Source organism: Cricetulus griseus (assembly GCF_003668045.3).
Source record: "Cricetulus griseus strain 17A/GY chromosome 1 unlocalized genomic scaffold, alternate assembly CriGri-PICRH-1.0 chr1_0, whole genome shotgun sequence".
Taxonomy (NCBI): domain Eukaryota; kingdom Metazoa; phylum Chordata; class Mammalia; order Rodentia; family Cricetidae; genus Cricetulus; species Cricetulus griseus.
Window position 1 is genome coordinate 2,001,604 of NW_023276806.1, and position 21,734 is coordinate 2,023,337.

The following is a 21,734-nucleotide window of genomic DNA, read 5'->3' on the forward strand; positions in this document are numbered from 1 at the left end:
TTTATGCAAAAAGATGTTGTCCAGGCAGTAAAAGCATCTTGACTCAATGACAAGAAAATTGCTGTAAATTGTACATGATTTAAAGCCACCCTAATGCAGTGTACATTCTATGGGTGGAATGGTTACAGTGACTCTAAACTCGGTGCACCCCCTTTCTTTTCTCTAGGTGATAGAATCAGCCAAAGAACAGACAACACAGCATCAGCTCCAGCATGGGTGTCTGGAATCTGCCCCAGGAGAGAACTTCTCAGTTTAAATACAAAACAGTGCAGTACACCATTATTGCCTGGCATTTCTTACTCTGAATGTCATAGTAACTGTAACCCTTAGGCAGAGTCTGAGCAGATTCTTTGACATTAATGAGAACTGATGTCACAAAGCCACTCCCAATCTCATCACACCAGACACACAAACACACACACACACACACACACACACACACACACATAGATATATAAAGATGCACACAGAGACACATGCACAGATACATATAAACATGAGACCTCACTCACTCATATAGATATATATGTACACAGATGTATACGTACACACATATGAGTATATATATATATATATATATATATATATATATAGAGAGAGAGAGAGAGAGAGAGAGTTATGTACATAGACACACACAGAGGCACACACAAACACACACACACACACTCACACACACTTGTCCTTCTCCAATACCACTTAGGAAAACTCAACTCTAAAGAACAAAGCTTGCCACAGTCTGTAGATTGCTTGAGCACAGTGCCTTTGGCCTATGGATTTCTACTGCCCTATCCAGGCACACAAGTCTGTGTCTAACCCTGAGGACATACCTCACAGCAGGATCCCAAAGTCTGTCCTCCTCGCCACACTGCCCTGAAGTGGTTAAGATCTGGAGCCCTTAGAAAAGAGGCAACCCTTCAGGGAGCAAGCAAAGTTGCTTCATTCTTTTACCAGTTTCCGTTTAGGGCTCAGATAAAGGATGGATAATTTAAAAGTGCACCCTGCACAGTAGAGCAGCCTTGTTTGTCCTTACTTAACTAAGGCCCCACACTAGAGGCCCCCAAATTAAATACCTTCCTCTTCTAACCCTGAAGGTGGATCTTAGCTCTGAAAATACTTTTCTTCCCAAACCAAATGTCCTTTAAGACCCCCACCCTTCCTTTCTTCATAGTGGAACACACGTCTTAAATTTACTTGGCTTCTGATATCCTTACTGTACTTTTTCCTTGCTGGCGTCAACCTCTCCTGTGTGTTGCTGACAGTCCTTCTTAAAGGGGAAACTTCAAGGGTGACAAGGGAAGTCTGTTGTGTAAAGTGGTATGTGGGCAGGAGACCCCCATGCGACACCTGTTCACCTTTGACAAAGGTGACATTGTGGAGTCTCTTTGTCCTTATTTGATTCACTGTTGGTTGAGAAGGGTGACAAAGGAAGTCTGTTGTGTAAAGTGGCATGTGGGCAGGAGACTACTATACTACAGCCGTTTTCTGAAGCTTCCAGCATATGCTGAAGAATGAACTGACATTGAATAGAAATCCACATTTTGTGCAGCTAGGTCTTGCATCGGCCATGTCAGACTCTTTGTGGCTACGACCCCTGTATCAGGTCAAGGCTGAGCTATGCCAGAAAGCCCATGGCTGAGGACTAGCGGGGCTGTTCAGGCGCAGTTTCCAGGCTTTGCAGGCTTTTACATGTTACCGGTATGCTTTGCAGAGCAGTACATGGGAGGCATTATCATCAGAGGCAGGAAACACCTCAGAAGTGTCCACCTATCACAGTCTTGCCACATGGGTGTTTTCATTAGAAGGTTCTTGGTTCCTGGAAGGGAAATGATTTTTCATCCCTTATCAGCCCCATCTTCACACCTGGGCCCCTGAGTGGGTGAGAAGAGAGGATATCGAGTTCACAGCTCAGTGGACAGAGATAGTGTGGCCAAGGCTCTGGCTCACCACAGCCGCCCTTGTCTCCCTGCTTGGGCAGGACACTCTCCTGTTACTATCTGCTTCCCAACCGCAGATGTGACAAGAAGGTGCAAGCTTGGTTGTACTCAGTGAGGTGAGTTCATTCAATTTTAACTTCTGTTGATGACAGTGTTGTGTCACAAGCAGGACTGGACGATGTCCTGAGGAACAGCCACACTACTGAGGGTCTGTTGTCAAGACTCATAGCTGTTCCTCTCAGCATCTACTTGTTGGAATTGGCTAGGACTCTTCCCAGCATAGTAACTTCTGTGAACTCTAAATTTTTTCTGCTAAGCACCCAAATGTTCTTGTACTTATTGATGAGTAAGGCTATTGTGATCCTTCAATTCAGTGAAAATTTCTACATCTGGTAAGTATTTCTAATTCAAAGCCTTCACTGTTGTGGAGGCTGGGGTTGTGGGGAGGAGAGGAAACAGGACAGGCCAAACACCAGACTTAAAGATGTGGTTTGTTGTTTGAGGGGCTAGAGAGAGATGGGTGAGAATCAGGTAAAGCTGTGTGAGGGGACTAAGAGGCCATCCAGACACAGCTGGGGGATTGAGAGAGGGGAAGCCATTGGCTCTGACTGAGTCAGGAGAGAACTCTTAGCCTAAGTGTTGATGACTGGGTCTTCATGACAAAGGAAAACTCCCCAGTTAAGGGAAGCATGTAAACAAGGGAACATTCAGTTTGCCAGGATTCTGGAGAGTTTGGAACCCCTACTTCTGGACACCCCAGGAATGGGAGGTTGAGCCCTATTCCTGGCAGCTTTGGATAAAATACAACATTCCAGTTTGGGGCACAATGGAGACACCAAAGGATTTTGAGGGAACTACTATCTCTGCTCTCCAGGCTTAGAGGGGAGAGGCATTCGCTCTAGCCAATGGGGAGAAGGCATTTGAGCAGAGTCTGACTCAAACTCTACACCCTCTGTTGGTGGGATTTTCCTTTATAACAGATTTATTTTAATTTTACATATATTCATGGTACATTCAGTGGATTGATATATTAGTCCCCCTCTTAATTTAGCTCTAAATCTCAGGATAATTTTTCTATTTGCCTAAAACACCCGATGAAATGAAGTTATAGATGTTTAAATGCCTCAGAAACTATGAGTTCTGTGACCATAAATGACTACTGCCTTGCTTATCTCACTATTATCATAGTTCATAATTTGCTAACATTACTCCTGAAATTACCATTCGGACATTTCTGGGAAGGTACTGGTGTTATTTAGTGTGAACGCTGGCCATAAGGGATTGGGGTCGTGTGCCTCCCATATGTATTAGCTCATTCTTTTGACTACGCTAGCATACAGACACGAGCAGAGGCTGACACCTGCCCAGCTGCACTGCATCTATACAGTCAAGGACTAGGCTTCATAGCTTTCAGAACCAATGGTGCTATGACAGCTGCTGGGGGAAGTCATCAGCAGTCTTACCTGGATGGAGGCCCTTGTTGCTAAAATGACCAGTGGGGCAAGATGTGCCCATAGGAACACAAATATCACGGGGGTAAACAAATACATCCTGATTGGATTTAAGGCCCTCTCTGCAGGTACTGCAAATCTGGCTAAGAACCCATGGCTGGGAAACTCACAGGCTCCAGGTTGAATCTACTATGACTATTCTGTTAAACAGACATCACATCAAACTGCCCGCTAAATTCCTGCCTCTACCCCACAGAAAGAGTGCAGCCCACAGACTTCATCAGTGACATCTCTTTGTGCAGAGGATGCTGGTTAACACGGAAACTCACACATCAAAGTGGGGAGAATCGGTGTCTACGGGGTGCTTACCCACAAATGGAACATCTATACACACACTCCTCCAGTGCTCAAGGGACCATCTGGGAAAACGAGGGAAGGAAGATTCTGACTCAGAACCATTGTTCTCATGAACTCCCAGCACCTGTGGTTGCCTGCACAAGATCGACCCAGTGCATATTATAGCAGGGGCTGGGAAGAGGTTCGTGAGCCCACACCCCTATTGGACAGTGTGTGTGTGTGTGTGTGTGTGTGTGTGTGTGTGTGTGTGTGTGTGTGTAACATGAGGTCTGGAAGGAAGAGGATGTGAGTGGTTGATCTTGGAGGAGACAGAGGGAATGGGGTGATTATGGTCAAAATACACGGTATGTCTGAACAAAATCCTGAAAGAATGAGTAACAAATGGTAAGTTTATTTTAGAGAGAATCATCCTTCAGGTGCATGTGTGACCCTTTGCTTCCTTTGCTGGTGTCAGGACCTCACTGAGTGCATGGCACATCACATGGAGATGCTGTCTTCAGGGAATGGTTAGTTGCACCCCAGATGTCAACAGTTGAGACAGGCAGCAGCACCAGAGTCTGTGGTGCAATTGAGGCTTGGGACAGTCAAGTAGAATGGCCCCTGAGTCTGGACTAATCTGAAAACTACAGCTCGTTTCACCTCTCTAAGTGTGAGGACCTCAGTTCAATCTCAGGGCTCACATAAAAGAGCTGGTGGCATGCACCTTTAATCCCAGGACTTGGGGAGGTAAAGGCAGGCAGATCCTAGCCATATTAGCAAGATCCATGCAAAGTGAGAGAGAGAGAGAGAGACCCTGTATCAAAACCCAGGTGGGAGGCATCTGAGTAAGACAGCTGAGGTTGCATGTGCAGACAGGTGTATGCGAATGCATGCTCACACAGATGCAATGGGACACACGCACGTCTGCACCCACCCGCACACAGAAAGAGAACAGTCCTGTTGCTGATTTTAAAAACAAACACAAAAACCCACTCCGATTATGTAAAGGTATCAGTTCCTTATATTATTTCAAACTTTCAGTGCTTCCCCAAAGATCTAAATATTGTGATTCATACCATTCTATATTTAAAACCTATTTTTCTTTTTTCTTATTTTTCACACTTAAAAACAGTTCACAGACTTGGTAATACTATACAAAAGTTTGGTGAAGGATGTCCCCAATGGGTCTATTCTATTAAGTAATGAATAACATATATAATAAAAATGATCGGAATAGATAATTAACCGAATAGGAGCAAGTCCATATTCTTAGGGGTATTTTGTAGGGAAGAGAATTTGTCCCTGATATTGATGGTCATGAGATGTTGTCATTTAACTGCTGGAAAAATAATCACTGTGGCTCTTTAATTTTTTTTCCTCTCCTGTTTGTGTGAATAAGGTTTTCAAACAGCACTGCAAACTGGAGAAAGGAACATAGCCACATGGCTAGTCTAGCTTTGAGATTTGGCCCCAGTACAGTGAGTTTAGCATCACACACAGGAGAAGATGTGCCTCTGGGGAAGAGGTTTGGTGAAGAAAACGTCAGAGTCCAAAGACATGCTTACATCCATCCCCTCCTAGCTCCCCTCTGGTTGCCCAGTGTTTGCAGGACGACAGTGTCAGTAGCTCGCTAAGGGCAATGTGATTGTTTCTGTCCTAATCAAACTCATTTAATGACCTCTTAGTATGTTTTTCTCAGATGCATTATGGCACAAAATTCTTTGACAGTTCCATTTACTAGTTGCTCCATACCGAGACACACACAAAAAGAATAATCTTACAAAATATTTTCTTGCTTTGCCCTCCAAATTGGTGTCTCTCCACTCTTTTGAAAGATTTGTATTTTTTTCTGTAACCATCACAGCTGCCCTATAAGGTAAATGCAAGTATCTCACTTCTTCATACAAAAATCTTATGAGCATTTACACAGTTTCTTTCAAATCCCACTGTTGTTAACTCAGAGTAGGATCCTGATGACTTCCAAACACATGAAGGTTCTCTGACCAAAACGCTTCCCTTCCAAACACAGTCTCCACCAAGCAAGACGGCATCCTGCTTGTCTGCTGTCTCTAGGATTTTCTCCTCCTCCCGATTGTTGTGCTGTGAGAATGTGAACTATGTTAACTCTGAGTGGGCTTTTCTTTATTCAGAGATGAAAGACTCTACTTTCTGCAATGAAACCATGAGATCCAGTCTCCTTGCTACTTCAATTTTTTTAACCATTGTCTTAATAAACTCTGCTCCCATAAGATGAGGTCCATCAATTATTATATAATTTAAAAATTACATAATTGTTGATAACTATTGTGAAGACTTCTAGACGCCATATCCAACACAAACCACACAGAAGCTGGCCAGCAGAGGGAAATCACCAATCATTTTTTTCCCCTCAGCAACCCATTTAATTTGGTTTAATTAACTCTAGGCAAATTTATTTAAAACAAAACTTTTAAATAAATGTAAGAACTGCATTGAAGGCATTCTGAATAAACGTCACTAGATTCCCAAGATTCCTGAGAACTACATTTATGTTGCCATGGTCAAAAGACATCATTAAAAAAATAAGATCAAATATGGATTCCAATGTGTATCAGTTTTCAACTCACTAGCACTTTGGGTGGATTGCCTTCAGAATTTACTTGGCAATAACAGTAGAATTTGAGTTTGGAGATCTTGAAATTTTATTCCCCTGAGGAAAAAAAATGTTCTCCACTGTCTAGTCAGTCTGCACAGGGGAGGGGAGGGCAGTGTACTGAGGAGAACACTGGGGAATAAAAAGCTAAACACACAAGTAGATTTTCCCTGTCAAGCAACAGGAAAAGGAGAATACAAAAAAGAGAGTCAGGAGTTATTTCTGTTTCTCAAAGACAAAATACAGTCTGCATCCAAAATTGCGTCTTGTAGGAAGAAGCTAGAGCAAGTTTCCAAACTAGGCAGGGGGGATGATTTCATTGCTGGCAGGGCCCTGCTCTCCCATCTTCAGTCCAGAACACTACAGGGTTTCCCTGGAGTTGCCCTGTAAATGGGAGGCAAAGCTGTTTTCTTTTCAGCTTCTCAACAAGGCTGTCCCCATGCTAAAAACTGGAGAAGCAAAGAACAGAGAATTGGGAGATGTGATCTTGAATAAACCAATTGTGACAAACTTGTAGTTTCTGCAAAAACCCCACAGGCCTGGGCAGGAAGTGCCTGTAACTACTGCCAACCACCACCCGCCACCTCCAAGCAAGTCTCCCCTACATTGCTCACTCATCTAGCAAGGAAGAGTCCAGCAGTTTGCAGCACCGTGCACATGCACGGATTAGGCATACCAATTTTCGATGAGAATCTCGTTTGTTGGTCTAATCAATCCTGTTGGAAAAGCTGGCTCCTTGTGGCTGCAGAAGATGGGTCTGGCTTTCCAAAACATCTCAGCCTCAGGAGAGCCAAAGCCTTCCTTAAGCATAGCCTACCCTCAGAGGTGAACTCAGAGCTCCAGAAAATGCTGACAGCTGCAATTTTTTGGTGAGGGTTATATGATATTTAAAGCTGAGGGGGGTGTGAGCCCCAGCATTGCTCTCATCCCATCTGTGGACATGGTTGGAGATTTATCTACAGCGAAGCTCCCCCCACCCCAGACTCCTCAGCAAATCCTGATAATAGACCCACCTGGTAGTATAGGCACAGGGCATATAGGCCCATGAATAACAGGATCATTAAATGAAGTCTACACTGTTGTTATCACTGGTGTTGGATTTGCTTGAATTCACTTAAGGATCCCCAGAAGTCCCAAATTTTGTTTACTTATGTTTTATTTTGTGACAGGGTCTCACAGCCCAGGCTGGCTTCAACTTTAAATCCACCTACCTTAGCCTCCCAAGTGCTCGGATGGCATCCATATGCTCCCATGCCCTGCTGAGAGTTTGGTTCTTGACACATTTTCTTAATGAGAATCCCATTTTGAAAGCAATTGTGATCAAAGTAGTGAGTACTTTAGAAATTAAGGCCTGGGGTCTAGAGAACAGGGAATTCAGTAGAGATGAAAGGATAGATTAAAATTATTTTCTTAAAAAAGAGATACAAGGATAGATTAAAACTGTACTACAAAGAGAGAATGGATTTGGAGAGAGCCAAGGTCAGCGTGTGGTGTTTGGTAATGTCAGAACAAGGCAAGCAACATACACATTAGTTAGAAATATGACCGAAAAAGGAACAGCAGCAGCCCCTGAGCACTGTGGAGGTGCAGGCTAAGTGAGGGCCTCAGGTCTTGTGGTGAGCCTTTGGCATGATTTGACTTTAGTAACTAACATTTTATTGACACATTTGTTGCGCACACTGAAGGGCTTTAGAAATATAACTTCAGGCCCATTGTGTACCATGATCATATTTATCTCACAACCTCCCTTTTCTCTGAGTTTTTTTTTTTTTACAGAATGTATACATTTACTAAAAATGTTTAAGAAAAACTTATTTAAAAAACTACACAATTGGCTGGGAGTTGGTGACGCACCCCTTTAATCCCAGCACTCAGGAGGCAGAGACAGGCGGATCTCTGTGAGTTCGAGGCCAGCCTGGTCTACAGAGCTAGTTCCAGAACAGGCTCCAAAGCTTCACAGAGAAACCCTGTCTCAAAAAACCAAACCAAACAACAACAACAACAACAACAAAAACTACACAAATGAGTCATAATGGACAGATCGCACGGAGAGAGATACATACACAAATGTGGTGCATGACTTAAGTCTTTGAGACAGCATTTCCTCAGGCATAAACACACACACACGCACACATACACATGCACACTCACACCGAATGCTTGCACGAACATGCACACACACGCACACATACACACACACATACGAATGCATGCACACACGTGCATGCACACAAACATAAGTACGCAGCATCTGGTAACTGAAAACACAGGACTGGGTAGTGTGGACAGTGTGTCAAAGCACTGTCTTCACTAACATAAAGCTCTAGTATTCTAGAACCATGACGTTGGGCTGTGAAGGAGATCAGCATCTGAGGGTGGGAACTAAAAACTGTTCTGAAGGGAAAGCAACCAGACCATTTGCTGTCCCTTGCTCTGTCTCCCACGAGTTTCCTAAAGTGTGTTTGTATTATATGGCCGGGGAAATTTCATGACATTTCCAAAGACTAGGAGATTCCCAATTTTTTGGTGTGAAGATGGTTCATGTACGAAGCCCTGATTTTACAGATAAATCCAAAAGAAATGGGGCATCTTTCCTAAATCATGTGATCTATCTGCATCGGGTCCCAGCCTCCTAAGAGGGTTCTAGTGAGAGTGTGAGAGCCTAACCTGACAACCTGAGATGGGAGCAGCACAATTGGCTCTCTGACGGTGCCCTACTAGTGAGATGAGGATGACACAATAATAGCAGCCACCAGGATAGTGCTCTCAATAGTACCTGAGACTTCAGCATTTCACGTACCCTAATAATCGTGGGTTGGCTGGAAAATTTGGGTTCAGAAAGATTCATTGGCTTTCAAGAACCAATAAGCAGTAAACAACCAGTCCGACGGTTAGACTTGACTCTACCTCCTTGCCCCGTGTGGGATACTTCCTCTTTTGCTACTGTTCACAAAAACCTGGAAAGCATTTTTGTGAAATGGCTTTGTTTGAATAATACTTTAAATTATTAATTTAAAATTTAAAATTATTAATTTAAAGTATTGAACAATACTTTAAATTATTAGTTTTCTGAACAGATTATACAGGGGAACCAAAACGTACATAGCACTGGGATACCTGCTGATAAACAAGCCCTAAAGAAGGATGTACAGCATGTAAGTTGGTAAACATTCTTGGTCATATATTAACATTTCTATGATGATTTTCAGTAAGAAATACTTTTGTTACCATGCCACCATTATTTGGAAAATTATGTTATGATGTTAGGGAAATTTTTTAAATGGCCATGAAATAGCAAAAAAAAAAAAAAGAAAGAAAAAAATCACAACACCCAATCATTTTCCTCCAAAAGTGACCTCTGGTGAATCTCTTCCACTGACCCTCGAGAATCCCCATGTGATGTCATACACGGGCCTCTACAGCTGTGGGAGTCTGCACACACAGCCTGAATGCAGCCCGCTTCCCTATTAGAGAGCAATTTCTAATTAATGGATTCTTAAAGGTTCTAAGGTTTCATTTCCATCTTCGTTTACGAAGTGAGAGCAGTGCAGAGATGAATTTCACAAAAGCACTCCATACTTTTCCCCAGAGAAACTCAGACCATAAACTATGGTGCAATACTCTGCAGAAGGCAACAGCTCAGTGTGAAAGGTCGGCTCAGAGCAGGATCAATTTCACATTTGCAAGGAAATCTGTGGGTGTGTGCCTATGCGGAGATTTGACCAGCTAGGTCATCCCTGCTGCCTGTATTCAAACAGCAATGCACAGTGGAGTTCACAGGGAATTATAAGTAGCTTTGTGTCTACTTATACCTCTTAGTAACATGGAGTTACATCCCAATCACTAGCTTGTTTGTGTGTAGACTGTACTCAGGATTAGGATGGGGCTTCTTACTGAATTATGAATATCATTTTAAGCCTTTCTTGCTAGAGTAATACAAGATGAAGCAAAACAATCCTCTCCCTGCTAAGGCAAATGAGCCACTGGGTAATTTTCATTTTAAAATTTTGTTATAAGGGATTACCTATTTAGGACAATGCATGCCAGATAAGCACAAGGCCCTGTATTTGGTTCCCAGCTCCAGAAACAGGAAAGAGAGAGAGAGCTTGGTCCTGTTCAGAGTGAGAAAGCAAGTTACCTCTTCCTCGTTGGATCACACTCTGTCTTGTCCTCATTCAGTGGCAGTTTTTAAAGTGACAGTGGTGTGGTAAAGTCACTTTACCCTATGTGTTCCTATCTGCTCCCATGGGCATGGGTGTAGCCGTTCACCAAGAAGCAAACATGCTGACTTGGTTACAACTTTAGCTTTCAGCTTTTTTAATGAAACAGGAAAACTCAGTCTCTGACTATGATAGGACGAGGGCTATACTCTGTATGACACGTCTCAGAAGTCCTCTGGACTATGCACAAGGAAGGGATCAAGCTTGCAATCAAAGCATTTGGTAATAATTCTGTGTCTGAGGGACCCAGCCCGATTGACTCACTCACAGACATTTCCTCAATATCCACTGTCCATGACAGAAATCGTCTTCTGAGGAAATGCACGCTCTGGGGTTTTGTCATGTACACCAGACAGATGGAAGACCCCGTAAAGAATGGTTCTACAAGGACCTGTTAGGAAATGTGTCCTCAATTAGACAGACTTATATTAGCGGCCCCTTGTAAGGCATCAGAACAGATGTTGGGGTATCAACAGAAAGACAATACTCCTGAGAAAGTGCACCTCTTCTTCCCTGAGTAGGCTTGTGAGCTTAGGGAAGCCAGTCAGACCACTGTGAAGCCGGTCGGACCACTATGCCCCAGGCATTGTTGACATGGTGGTGCTGTATTTTTTTTTTTTTTTGTCACACACAAACATATATTCCCCAGCCCAGCTTCAGAGAATACCACCACAAGGGACATAGACCTCCCCCCCCCTCTCCCCCACATCCACAACCCCTTCCTCAAAGCACAGGTTTCCACTAGGGGCTAACATGTCCCCACAGTCTAACTGGCAATGTCTGAGAATAAATTTTATTGTCCTTGTCAGGGACATATTGCTGGCATGGAATGAGAAAAGGCTGGGCATTCTATGTCATAAGCAAAACAAACAAACAAACAAATAAATAACTAAATTAATAAATAAAAATAAAGATCTGTCCAAGTGTCTGCAGTGCCCAGGCTGGGTGGCCTGGCCATTTCTTCTGTCTGAGAGTTACAAAGAGGTGGGTGGGACTAGGTAGAAGTAGTCTGATAACTTTAAAAGCTGTCAGGTTTTGGGAGAAATGAGGTGAAAAGTTCTCTAAATCCTGTCTCCAGGTTAGCAGAGTCTCCTTCTCTAAAACACAATGAAACAATGCCCATTGGTTCACAGTGCTTACCTGTCACTGTGATTTTTGTCACTCTGGTAAAATTCACTCCCTTCTTCCCACTAGGTTGTAGGTGAAAAGCCTGAACTACATATTATTTGTTTAGTCTCTCTTCCCCCACCCCTTCTGAGTGTGTGTGTGTGTGTGTGTGTGTGTGTGTGTGTGTGTGTGTGTATGTGTGTGTGTGAGTCAATGCATGTTCTCTGTGTCTGTGTCTGCCTGTCTGTCTGTCTTTCTGCCTGTGTGTGTGAGTGTATGTATGTCCCAAGGCTGCATATGGAAATCTGAGAACCTCCTAAGTTGTTCCCCCCTCTATCAAGTGGATCTCATAGATTATAGATTATACCCAATTCAGATTATAGAATTTAGCAGTGGGTACCTCTATCTGCTCAGACATCCCACTGCCCTTTCCCCTCCCCATCCAAACTTGAGTTTTTAAAAATTAATCCTGGTGTTTTATCACCTACGAGAGTTTAATATGAGACAGGCATACAAAGTTAAAGAGAGAAGATGGGCCTGAGGAACTGGTTCAGCCCCTTCATACCCTGTGCCAGCCACATTCACAAAAAGCATAAGAAGGCTAACAGTTGTTATCAAGCATGGGAGCACCAAGAACATGTGATCCCTGCCTGCCCAGGGCACAAACACAGGGATGTCACATCCCATGGCCAGCAGGTTCCTCATCACTGTGCCAGGGATTTTCAGCCAGTCATATGCACTGTGGCTATCATGACGTCCCCGAAGTTGTGAAGAGTAAGAGTCTGGCCTAACAACCCCTGTTTGGGAGGAACGGGGGACAGACTGTCCTAGAAGCCTTTTCTTAGGAGGAAGGCAGGAGAGCTCAATTTTCTGGTTTTAATATGTCTGAATTTCCAGGGCAGAGGAGGGACTGGGCCTGGTCATTGTTCCCATGAGGTATCCAGTTCTCACCAACCCTGGAGACTGTCGGTCAAAAGCTCTGACATGCACAAGGACCATTCTCATCTCAGGGGCCAGTGTATACACTGGAATCCAGAAGAGTAAGGATGGAGTTTAATTTATGAATGAGGTTTTGTGTTAAAAACAGCAGTCTGGAGATGATAACAGGGAGAGGTAGCATGCAGAAAATGCCGACAGAGCATTTCTCCAACGTGGAAAGAATTGGTGATGTTCTGAATGGGGTTACGGAATTGGAACCCAAACAGTCCAGTTGTTCCCACAGGACGTGGATGTTCCAGGACATGGGGCTTTTATTTGATCAAGCAGAGCAAGCAGGAAATCAGCAAGATGCCACAGTCAAGAAGATATCCCCGACCAGAAAGCATTCCCGAGGTCGGGAAATAAAGACAGAGTCATTTCAGATCTTTTGCTTTATTTTCCATTGACAGACTACATAAATAACAGACATTTATTAAATACACAGACAAGCTGTCCTGGAATGCAGTCAGAATTCTTAGATACATCTCATACATTCATTCTCTCTCTAAACAGTACCCAGTTATCGGCTACAAAACACATGGTAGGTATATTTAAATAACTGCAGAGAAACACCCAAAAAGCTTTACACAAGGTGGTAAAACACATTTTTATCCTGCTTTGCCAAGCATGTGGGGAGACTGCAATGAGGAGAGGTGGGGAACTCAGTGTCTGAGCTCTTGAGTGGGGCTCAAAGTGCAGATGTACCCACACCAGACAGCAGGGATTGTGTCTGTTGGCTGTGGCAGCCCACAGTAGTTGATGTGACAAAGGGTTAAGTCCTCTCTCTCTCTCTCTCTCTCTCTCTTTCTCTCTCTCTCTCTCTTGTTTAGTGATTATCTGAGTGAATGAGTTTATCATTTTCTTTTACAAAAACAAGCCCAGACCACACCTCTTTGTCTTTAGCGTGAATGGTGTGTAAAGTTAAGGAAGTCCCTCCCTGTCTCTACATTCTCCACCCCCCCCCACATGGCCATCTTCTAGAGCACCACAAATCTTGACGAGTGTGAAAATCATATTCATTTCTCCTAGTTTCCCAATAAATCTTGATTCTTCCAGAATCCGAAAACTATACAAGGAAACTATTTTTAAATGACTGTTCAGTTTTGGTGGCTGGCTACAGAGAGTCCCAAGACCTGCTTACTTTAAAAGAGCAATATACTTCAAGTCTAAAGCATTCCACACCAGAGCCTAAAGCTTCATCTTTAGAAAGGAATTATCCGCAAGACACTCAAAAGCCATGAGAAGGCTAATTTTGTTCTGGGAGATTTCTTTCTTCCCTCCCTCGTCTTACTCCATAATAAAATTGCTCGACCGAAGCTGAGTAGAAACAACCAAAGCCTCAACAACAGCAAATGTCTCTGTTGCCTGCTCTCTGAGTGGATGAGAGTCAGGGTGAGGAAGGCAGTGTTGGTAAATCAGTTCCGAAGGTGAGGGGGGGGTGCTAGTGCATGTGCTGTTCACTGTTTAGAATGCACAGCTGGCTGGTGGGAAACTCCTGAGCTCCTGGTGGGGGCTCAGATGCGGAGATGATTGCCACGTGTGTGGTGGAATTGTCTTTGCAGAGAATGTGTTCTGCTTATGGTGCCACAGTGTAATGGTGTGGGCTAAATGTTCACAGGCTGTCACGTGATCTTCCCCTTAGATATCATCAAATGCATTACACAAAGCAAAAAAAAAGTTTCCTTAATTCCTTGGTTCATGCTTTGTTTGCCATTGCCAACTGTCTCCTTGGGTTGACTTTTAAATTTTGTAATACTTGTATACACAATACTGTGAAAATGTTGGCTGAAGCTTAACTCTTTATGGCAACACAGAAAACACACCTCTGGGCATAACCAAAGATGCACAATTTTCTTACATTTATTTATATTTCAGTTTTGGCATATAAGAACCCCCCCACACACACACACACAAAAAAAAAAACACCAAATAAGGGTCTGTGAAAAATCTGTCACAGCCTTTGACTGGGTGGATAAAACAATAGCATTTTAATTATCCTAGTCGAGATTTTCCCTGTATTTAGACAACAAATACTTTGCAAGAATTCTTGACACTTTTCCCTATGTTTTATGTGGTTTGAGAGTGCTTTTGGAGTAACTGGCAACACGCACACCAACAAACATAGAAGGGAAAGTTTTTCTCTCCCTCTCTGATTTGATCTCAACCTAAAAGAACTATTGAATAATTGAATAATTTTTATGCTAGGAAGCTTGAAAGCCAGTCATTAATTTGGGGCCCCTAGCCAATAACACTGTGAAAACCATTGATAAGATAAAACATCAGGATACGAACAAGGTGCCACCACTTTGGGTCCTGTCTGTGAGTTTCTAGTCTCCCCCTTAACATATGGGACATTTTTAAATATTTTTCTGTAACTCTGTCAAGAGATTCTTTATGGGATAAAGAAGAAGTATATGTATATCTTTCATTTCAGAATAGTTTAAATCTATTGTGTGATTAAACGTATTTATTTAAAATACCTTGGTATACAGCATTAGGCAAATCTGATAAATCTCACTGTTTTGTTGTTGTCTGAGATGCAGTCTCTGTGTTGCCTGGCTGTGAAGAAATCACTATGTAAGTCACAGTAACGTCAGTTTGAGGTGATCGTCTGGCCTCTGCCTCTGTAGCCTGGGACTAGCGGCATGCACCACCATGCCTGGCTCTGAAGCAATAGTAATGCATTTTGTTTCTCCAACTGAAAAGGATTCCTAAGAAACTCACTGAGCCCATTTTATTTGAAACATTAACTCTTCGTATTTGACAACGTATCATCTCTTCCATCCATGACATTACACTAAGCCTAAATTCATTTGAAAACCATAGACACTTATTAATTGTACTCATGTTTCTACATTTTATTTTCTTGTTCTTTCCATGTGGTATTCTGAGACTAACTAATACTTTCAAGTTCAGGAAAGGGTTGTAGTCTATGCGTGCATTCTTCCTGTGCATGCATATTCATGGATAAACCAGCTGTCTGGGAGTGAACTTCAAGGCCAGAGAATCAAACTCAGAAATGGAGATGCCCCCCTTGTTCCTGCAGAAGTCCACTTTCTCCACAGCATCACCGAACTCGCACCATCCCAAGCTGAGACTGTGGGGGACTTTAACTACCTATCAGATTTTGCTGGACCAACCAATGACTTCTCAGGTAACAAAACTCACAATTTCTTCCATTTCTGCCTCCTTTTCAAGCTTGTTCAAAAATGGCCATTCATTCACTCATTTCACTACCTGAAGATACATCCTCTAGACTGTTAGTACAAATGACACCATGCTGTACAACAACATGGCAAATCCTCTAAAGGCAGAGCTCTGTTTACTCAACTAAATAAGAAGTCATTTGCCTTATGGGCTGGACAAGCTGTAACTGATGTGCCAGCTGCCCCAAGAGCAAGCAGTAGTTTTAGCAGAATCTTATTTACTCATCCACCATACCATGTTTATTGGAAAGTCCTATATTCCAGATGCTACAGTAAGTGTGGGAAGAGGTAACAAAATTACACTTCACCACTCAAACCCAGCAGTGTGTGTCTACCTGATCACAGAGAGGCTCAGGGAACACCCCAAAAGCAAAGCCTCTTTTTTATACAGTTGTCTCAGTATGGGGGAGGACAATGCTGTTCTATACTCTATGAACGTATCAAAGGGAGATTTTTATATCAGGGCTAGTATGGTATAGCCCTATGCTCTCATCTTTAATGTCTGGATTGTGGAGCCATTCTGGATGGTGTGAGCACCTGCACTCCATATTCTGACTCACTTTGATATGATCATTTACTCTGTTTATCCTAACTCTCCTAGGTCAGTGAGCACAATTAACCTAACAGAGACAGTTACAAGCAACTCTCATCCAAACCAGTACTAACCACAAAGAAAATGCCATTGAGTAAGAAGCAGAAGGAAATTTCAAGCTTCAAAGAAACTGGGGAGCAGTAAAATGCAAGTCAAAGTCTTCACATTAAGTATTAGTGAACCGGCAAAAAGGGATGCCGAATCAAAAAGGGCAGAATCTGGGATGGTCCTGAAGGAGCACAGTCTTTGTGGAGTAACTTTTAACCCCTCAGACCCCAAAGCTTCCGGTTGTAATTTGCCTGTGCCACAAGAAGACATTAGGCAGAAGCCTCGAGCCTTGTGCCCTTTCAAGCTGTGTGAAAGCCAGGGTGTAAGACCATTCACCCAAGGGCAGGGCAAAGGCTGAACAGAAGTCATCATTAATGTTTCTATCTTACAAGAAAGCCAAACATGGGAAAAAATCTCTATTCAGTTTCTAAATTTCTATCTGATCTAGAATCAGAATTGGTAAAGGCCCGAGAACACCTGTGGGAATATATTGGACTAACCTACAGTTCTCAACCCAGTCTTCAGGTAGCTTTCTGAAATACTGCTTCATGGCCCCATAGATTGGTTACAACTCTCCCCCAGGCCTCTATAAATGCACAGTGGTTTCAGAGGAAAGAGTGTTTAACAGCAGTGGGAAGACACAAACTGTCAAATTTGAAAACAAATAGAACTGGATCTTATTCAGTTAAGGGGTAAACTTTCTTACCCACCCAACCAAAAGTTAAATTTTGTAAGGTTATGAGTTAACAATCTATTGAACAATATTTAGTATTTAAATAGCATCAAGACAATAAACATGTGGATACCTTATACATTTTTTTTAAAAAAAACCCATCTAGATTCTTTAAAATTTTGACTGGGGAGAAAAGGAGGAGGCAAAAGTAACAGAGACGATGATGAAAGAGAACACAACCAATGTCCATGGACAAAACAAATCTCTATATCCTGGTCCCCTGCTCAGGGGTTTACACTCCAAACTCCCCAGAGTATGCTGGGTCAGCAACAGTCCATACCCCAAGTAGCTCCAGGCCATTTATCACAAGTTTTCTTGTCACATATTAACCCCATATTCAGCTACACATGGCAGAGACTCAAACTGCTAGACTGCTACTAACAGATTTTCCTTTGTTTGTATTTCAGGATTTTGGCACAGAAGGGATTATCTATGCTTCTTGGACCATCTAGTTTTATATCAAAAATTCCATTCCAATGCATAAACAGCAGCATACCAGAGATGTCTCAGTCTGTAAGGGCTAGGGATATTGGCTGCAAAAGCTGTGAGTATGCACATTGGTTATGTTCACTTTCATGGCCCTGGCTGTACTATTTCGTTAGATAATGAGATGGGCTGCCCTTTCTGTCCATCGCTAGAGCAGCTGGAGACAGTGTTTGCTACCTGACAGAACTTCCGAAGAAGGATCTTTCTCAGCAGCAGATAAACCCAGGGGTCCAAGATTTGGTTCAGCGAAGCCAGGCGCACTGCAATGAGGAAGGAATTGCACTCCTTCTCCTTTCCCGTCTGTGTCTTGCATTGCTCAACGGAGGTCTGATTGAAGATCATTCTCAACATCATTATCTAAGAAAAAAGGACAAACAGTTGTTGCAAAGCTTAACAAGGTCATGGCATATCTGCATAGGACCCAGCACAGACTGTTTTCATATGCTCCCTGCTAAACTGAGTGTCAGTCCAGATACAGTAACAGAGCACCACTCCGAGTTTAGACTGTTCTATGGATTTTCCAACATTTTCGGCAATTTGACATGATGTAGTTTTGTAAAATGTGTATTCAGATGGGTGGTGGTGGTGCACACCTTTAATTCCAGCACTCAGGAGGCAGAGGCAGGTGGATCTCTGCGAGTTCAAGGCCAGCCTGGTCTCCAGAGCTAGTTCCAGGACAACTAGAGTTTTTCGGGTTCTTGGCTTTTGAAGTTTAAAAAACCTAGATATAACACATCTCAAAATCAGCCAAATTCACAGTAGGATGGCAGTCAGATGAGACCTAATACTTCAGCAATGATGAAGACATATTAAATGTAAATTCCAGTAATTCTAACTAAAGTCTATCATTGAAGAAAAAAAGCAGAAGAAAGGGGAAAACCACAACCATATTACTGTGATTCCTATCATTCTTTCTTGTACCTAATATGGGTACTGTGGGAGGTTATTCATATGCATTTAATAAACTTATAAAGTTATGATCACTACCACGTCCCTTTACAATTACCAAAAAACATGATTTAATGATGTGAAGTAGCTGAACCAAACTCAAATTTAAGTTCACTGAAACTACACGCTGTGGAGTGGGAGAGATGGCTCAGAGGTTAAGAATGCTAGCTTCTCTTCCAGAAGACTGGGGTTTGATCCCAGCACCCACACAGCGGCTCACAACCATCTGTAACTCCAGTTCTAGAGGATTTAATGTCCTCTTTTCATGTCTCTTCGCAGGTACTACACACATGTGGTATACATACATACATGAAAACATAACACTCGTTCTCATAAAGTAGATATAAAAAAACTTCATGATACATGCTATTTTATTTTTATCTGTTTTGGGGGTAGGGGTCCATCTAGATGTTAAAACAAACTCCAGGATGGTGGGCATTTGGGGTTATTCCTGGACTAGTATAGTCCCAGTGACTACAGTCTAGGCCAATATTTAGCAGATAGCAGACAGACATCTAGCAAATATTTGTATTTGAAGATTATATTATAGGATATATATATAAAAACAACACTATGTGGCATATGCAAATATGTTTATATTTGAATTCATAGGTGTACATGGGTGAATATCTGTTATTTTCATATGAAGAAAAAAATAAGGGTTCTTAGGCATATGAAAAGATGTTTAAAATCATCAGAAAAACACAAATGGGGGAGGAAGAAGCATCTCACACTCACAAGACATAAATGAGAACCAGTGGCCACCAGAAGTGTGTCTGAGAGGTGGGCAAAGGGAACCCACACACAGGAGTTCCAGTGAGGGCCCAGCATCAATAGTGTAGCCGAAACCAGAGGCCTCGAGCCAGACCAATGGCTCTTTACAATGAACACGTGCAAGTAAAGATACACACGAAAGGGTTTAATGAGTGACTCGCTGTGTTACACTACAGCTTCCGAGACGAGAGTGGTTTTTTCCTTCTCCCTTTTTTCTTTTTTCTCTTAAATTTTATTTTATTTTGCAGGGGAGGTTGCAAGGGCAGATGGTGGATATGAAGGGACAGAGAAATTAATGGGATGGAGATGAGTGAGGTGAAAGACAACAAAGGGTAAATAAAGTAAGAGTGGCTGTGGGAATCATAAGCATGTGGCTTGTGTTTTCTGTGAAAGTGGTCTCTCTTGAGGTTCATCTTCCGGTGGGTGTTCTGCCAGAACGTCCCAGATTTAATTCAACATTCCTTAAAAACTAAAAGACTCCTGACCACACATTCTCTTTCACAACACTTCAGAGCCACCGCCAGACTCTTGCCTCACCCTGTGCAAGGTCTTTCACTGTGGCCACAGTCTCACCCTAGTGCAGACTCTCCCACACACATTTGAGTTGGAGCAGTAGGGTCCCCGAGGCTGGTCCAGCCATGCAGTGAATACCTGTGCTTTCTAGAGCTCATGTCTGAAGCTCTGACACCTGCTGGGATGGTGCTGGACCTTCGGCTATGGAGGGGTAACTCAGTTTAGATGGGATTAAGAGGAGTGAGCTCCCGATGGTGGGGGGGGGGTTAGGGTTTTTATAAGGAGAGTGGGAGATACCAGGTCTTCACTGCCCTAGCTGTGAGGATGCAGCCTGAAGGCAGCCATCTATCTTCAGGCATGAGGAACTAACCAGGAAGCCCTTGGACCTTGGCATCCCCAGTGTCCAGAACCATGGAAATACACACCTGTCATTTAAAGTGCAGCATCTCAAACTGTGGGGTTGTGACCCCATATGAGGTCATGTCACTGAATGTGGAGGTTGTGGGAAAAATAATAAAATAGAAATACAGCAATAGAAAAAGACTGTTGCGTGTGCAATGAAAAAAAATAAGTGAGTCCCAGATATTTCTAGATGTGCTGTCTCCAGTACTGCACTGCAGCGTTGGTTTGGAACATATAACACATATACTCTATACCACATGAGGCCTACACACAGTGTCTTAAAACACCTCATCTCAGACTTGAGACTACTGTGTTAGGAATTACAGAGTCTTCCCTGCACATACAGGTTCTCCATACGTAGAGAAACAGGATGGTTTTCTTGTAGAAATAGATGTTTACTGTTTTCTGACTGTCTCCCCTGGCAGGTATCTAATCAGTATATCGTTGTACTGTGTTGTATTGTTTGCGATTAAGAATAAATCTGTTTGAACTTAAAAGTACCTATATTGTGGGAGAAAGCATCAAAAGGATGAGAGGAAATATTTGGCAGCTGTATATCCTATGGCAGATCAGTATCTAGAATATATAGAGAACTCAAAAACCAAAGCATCAAGAAAACAAACAACTCAACAACAACAACAAAAAGTGGCTTTACAGTTAAATGGAGTTTACAAAAAGGTCAAGAAAGTGGTTTTTTGTTTGTTTATTTGTTTGTCTGTTTTCTCCATCCTTATTAACCAGGGAAATGCAAATCAAAACTCTGAAATTTCATCTTAATGTAGTCAGAGTGGTAAGATTAAGAAAACAAATAATAACAAATGCTAGTACAGATACCAGAAAATGGGGCCTTCATTCTTCCCTGTTGGTGGAAGCGAGAGCAGGCACAGACATTGGAAATAAGTGTGGAGATTCTTCAATAAGCTATCATAATGATATGATATATCATTATCATACCAGACATTTGCCTTATGGCCCAGCTGTACCAAGCCTGGGCATATCCTCCCAAAGGACTCAAATATCCTGCCATAGAGGCTCCCAAAGACACCTGCTTATCCATGTTCATTACTCACAATAGCAAGGGGTGGAAAACAGCCTGGTGAACTTGCATGAAAAGGTGTTAGATATACATATGTAGCTGTAAAGAGAAACTTAAATTACTAAATTTGCAGGTAAATGGGTCAAAGAGGAAAACTTTATACCAGGTGAGGGTACTCAGGTCCAGAAAAGCAAATGCTACATTTTCTATTTTATGTGAGGGTCCCGGCTTCCAATCTTCATATTATTCATTTAACATGGGGTAAATACCAGTAACAGAAAGGTGCCCTGGGGAGATCCGGGAGTAAAACACAAGTGATATGAAGCTGGAGGGGACAA

At 42.6% G+C, this 21,734-nt stretch overlaps 1 protein-coding gene across 1 annotated transcript in view; it reads right to left on the reverse strand.

Moving 5' to 3' along the window:
* Ptger3 (prostaglandin E receptor 3) overlaps positions 1 to 21,734 on the reverse strand; it is a 61,426-nt gene that overhangs the window by 11,831 nt on the left and 27,861 nt on the right. Inside the window, exon 2 of the mRNA XM_035451928.1 lies at positions 17,901 to 18,080. Within this exon, the coding sequence (XP_035307819.1) occupies positions 17,901 to 18,080 (180 nt within the window). The remainder of the gene's footprint in view (positions 1 to 17,900; positions 18,081 to 21,734) is intronic.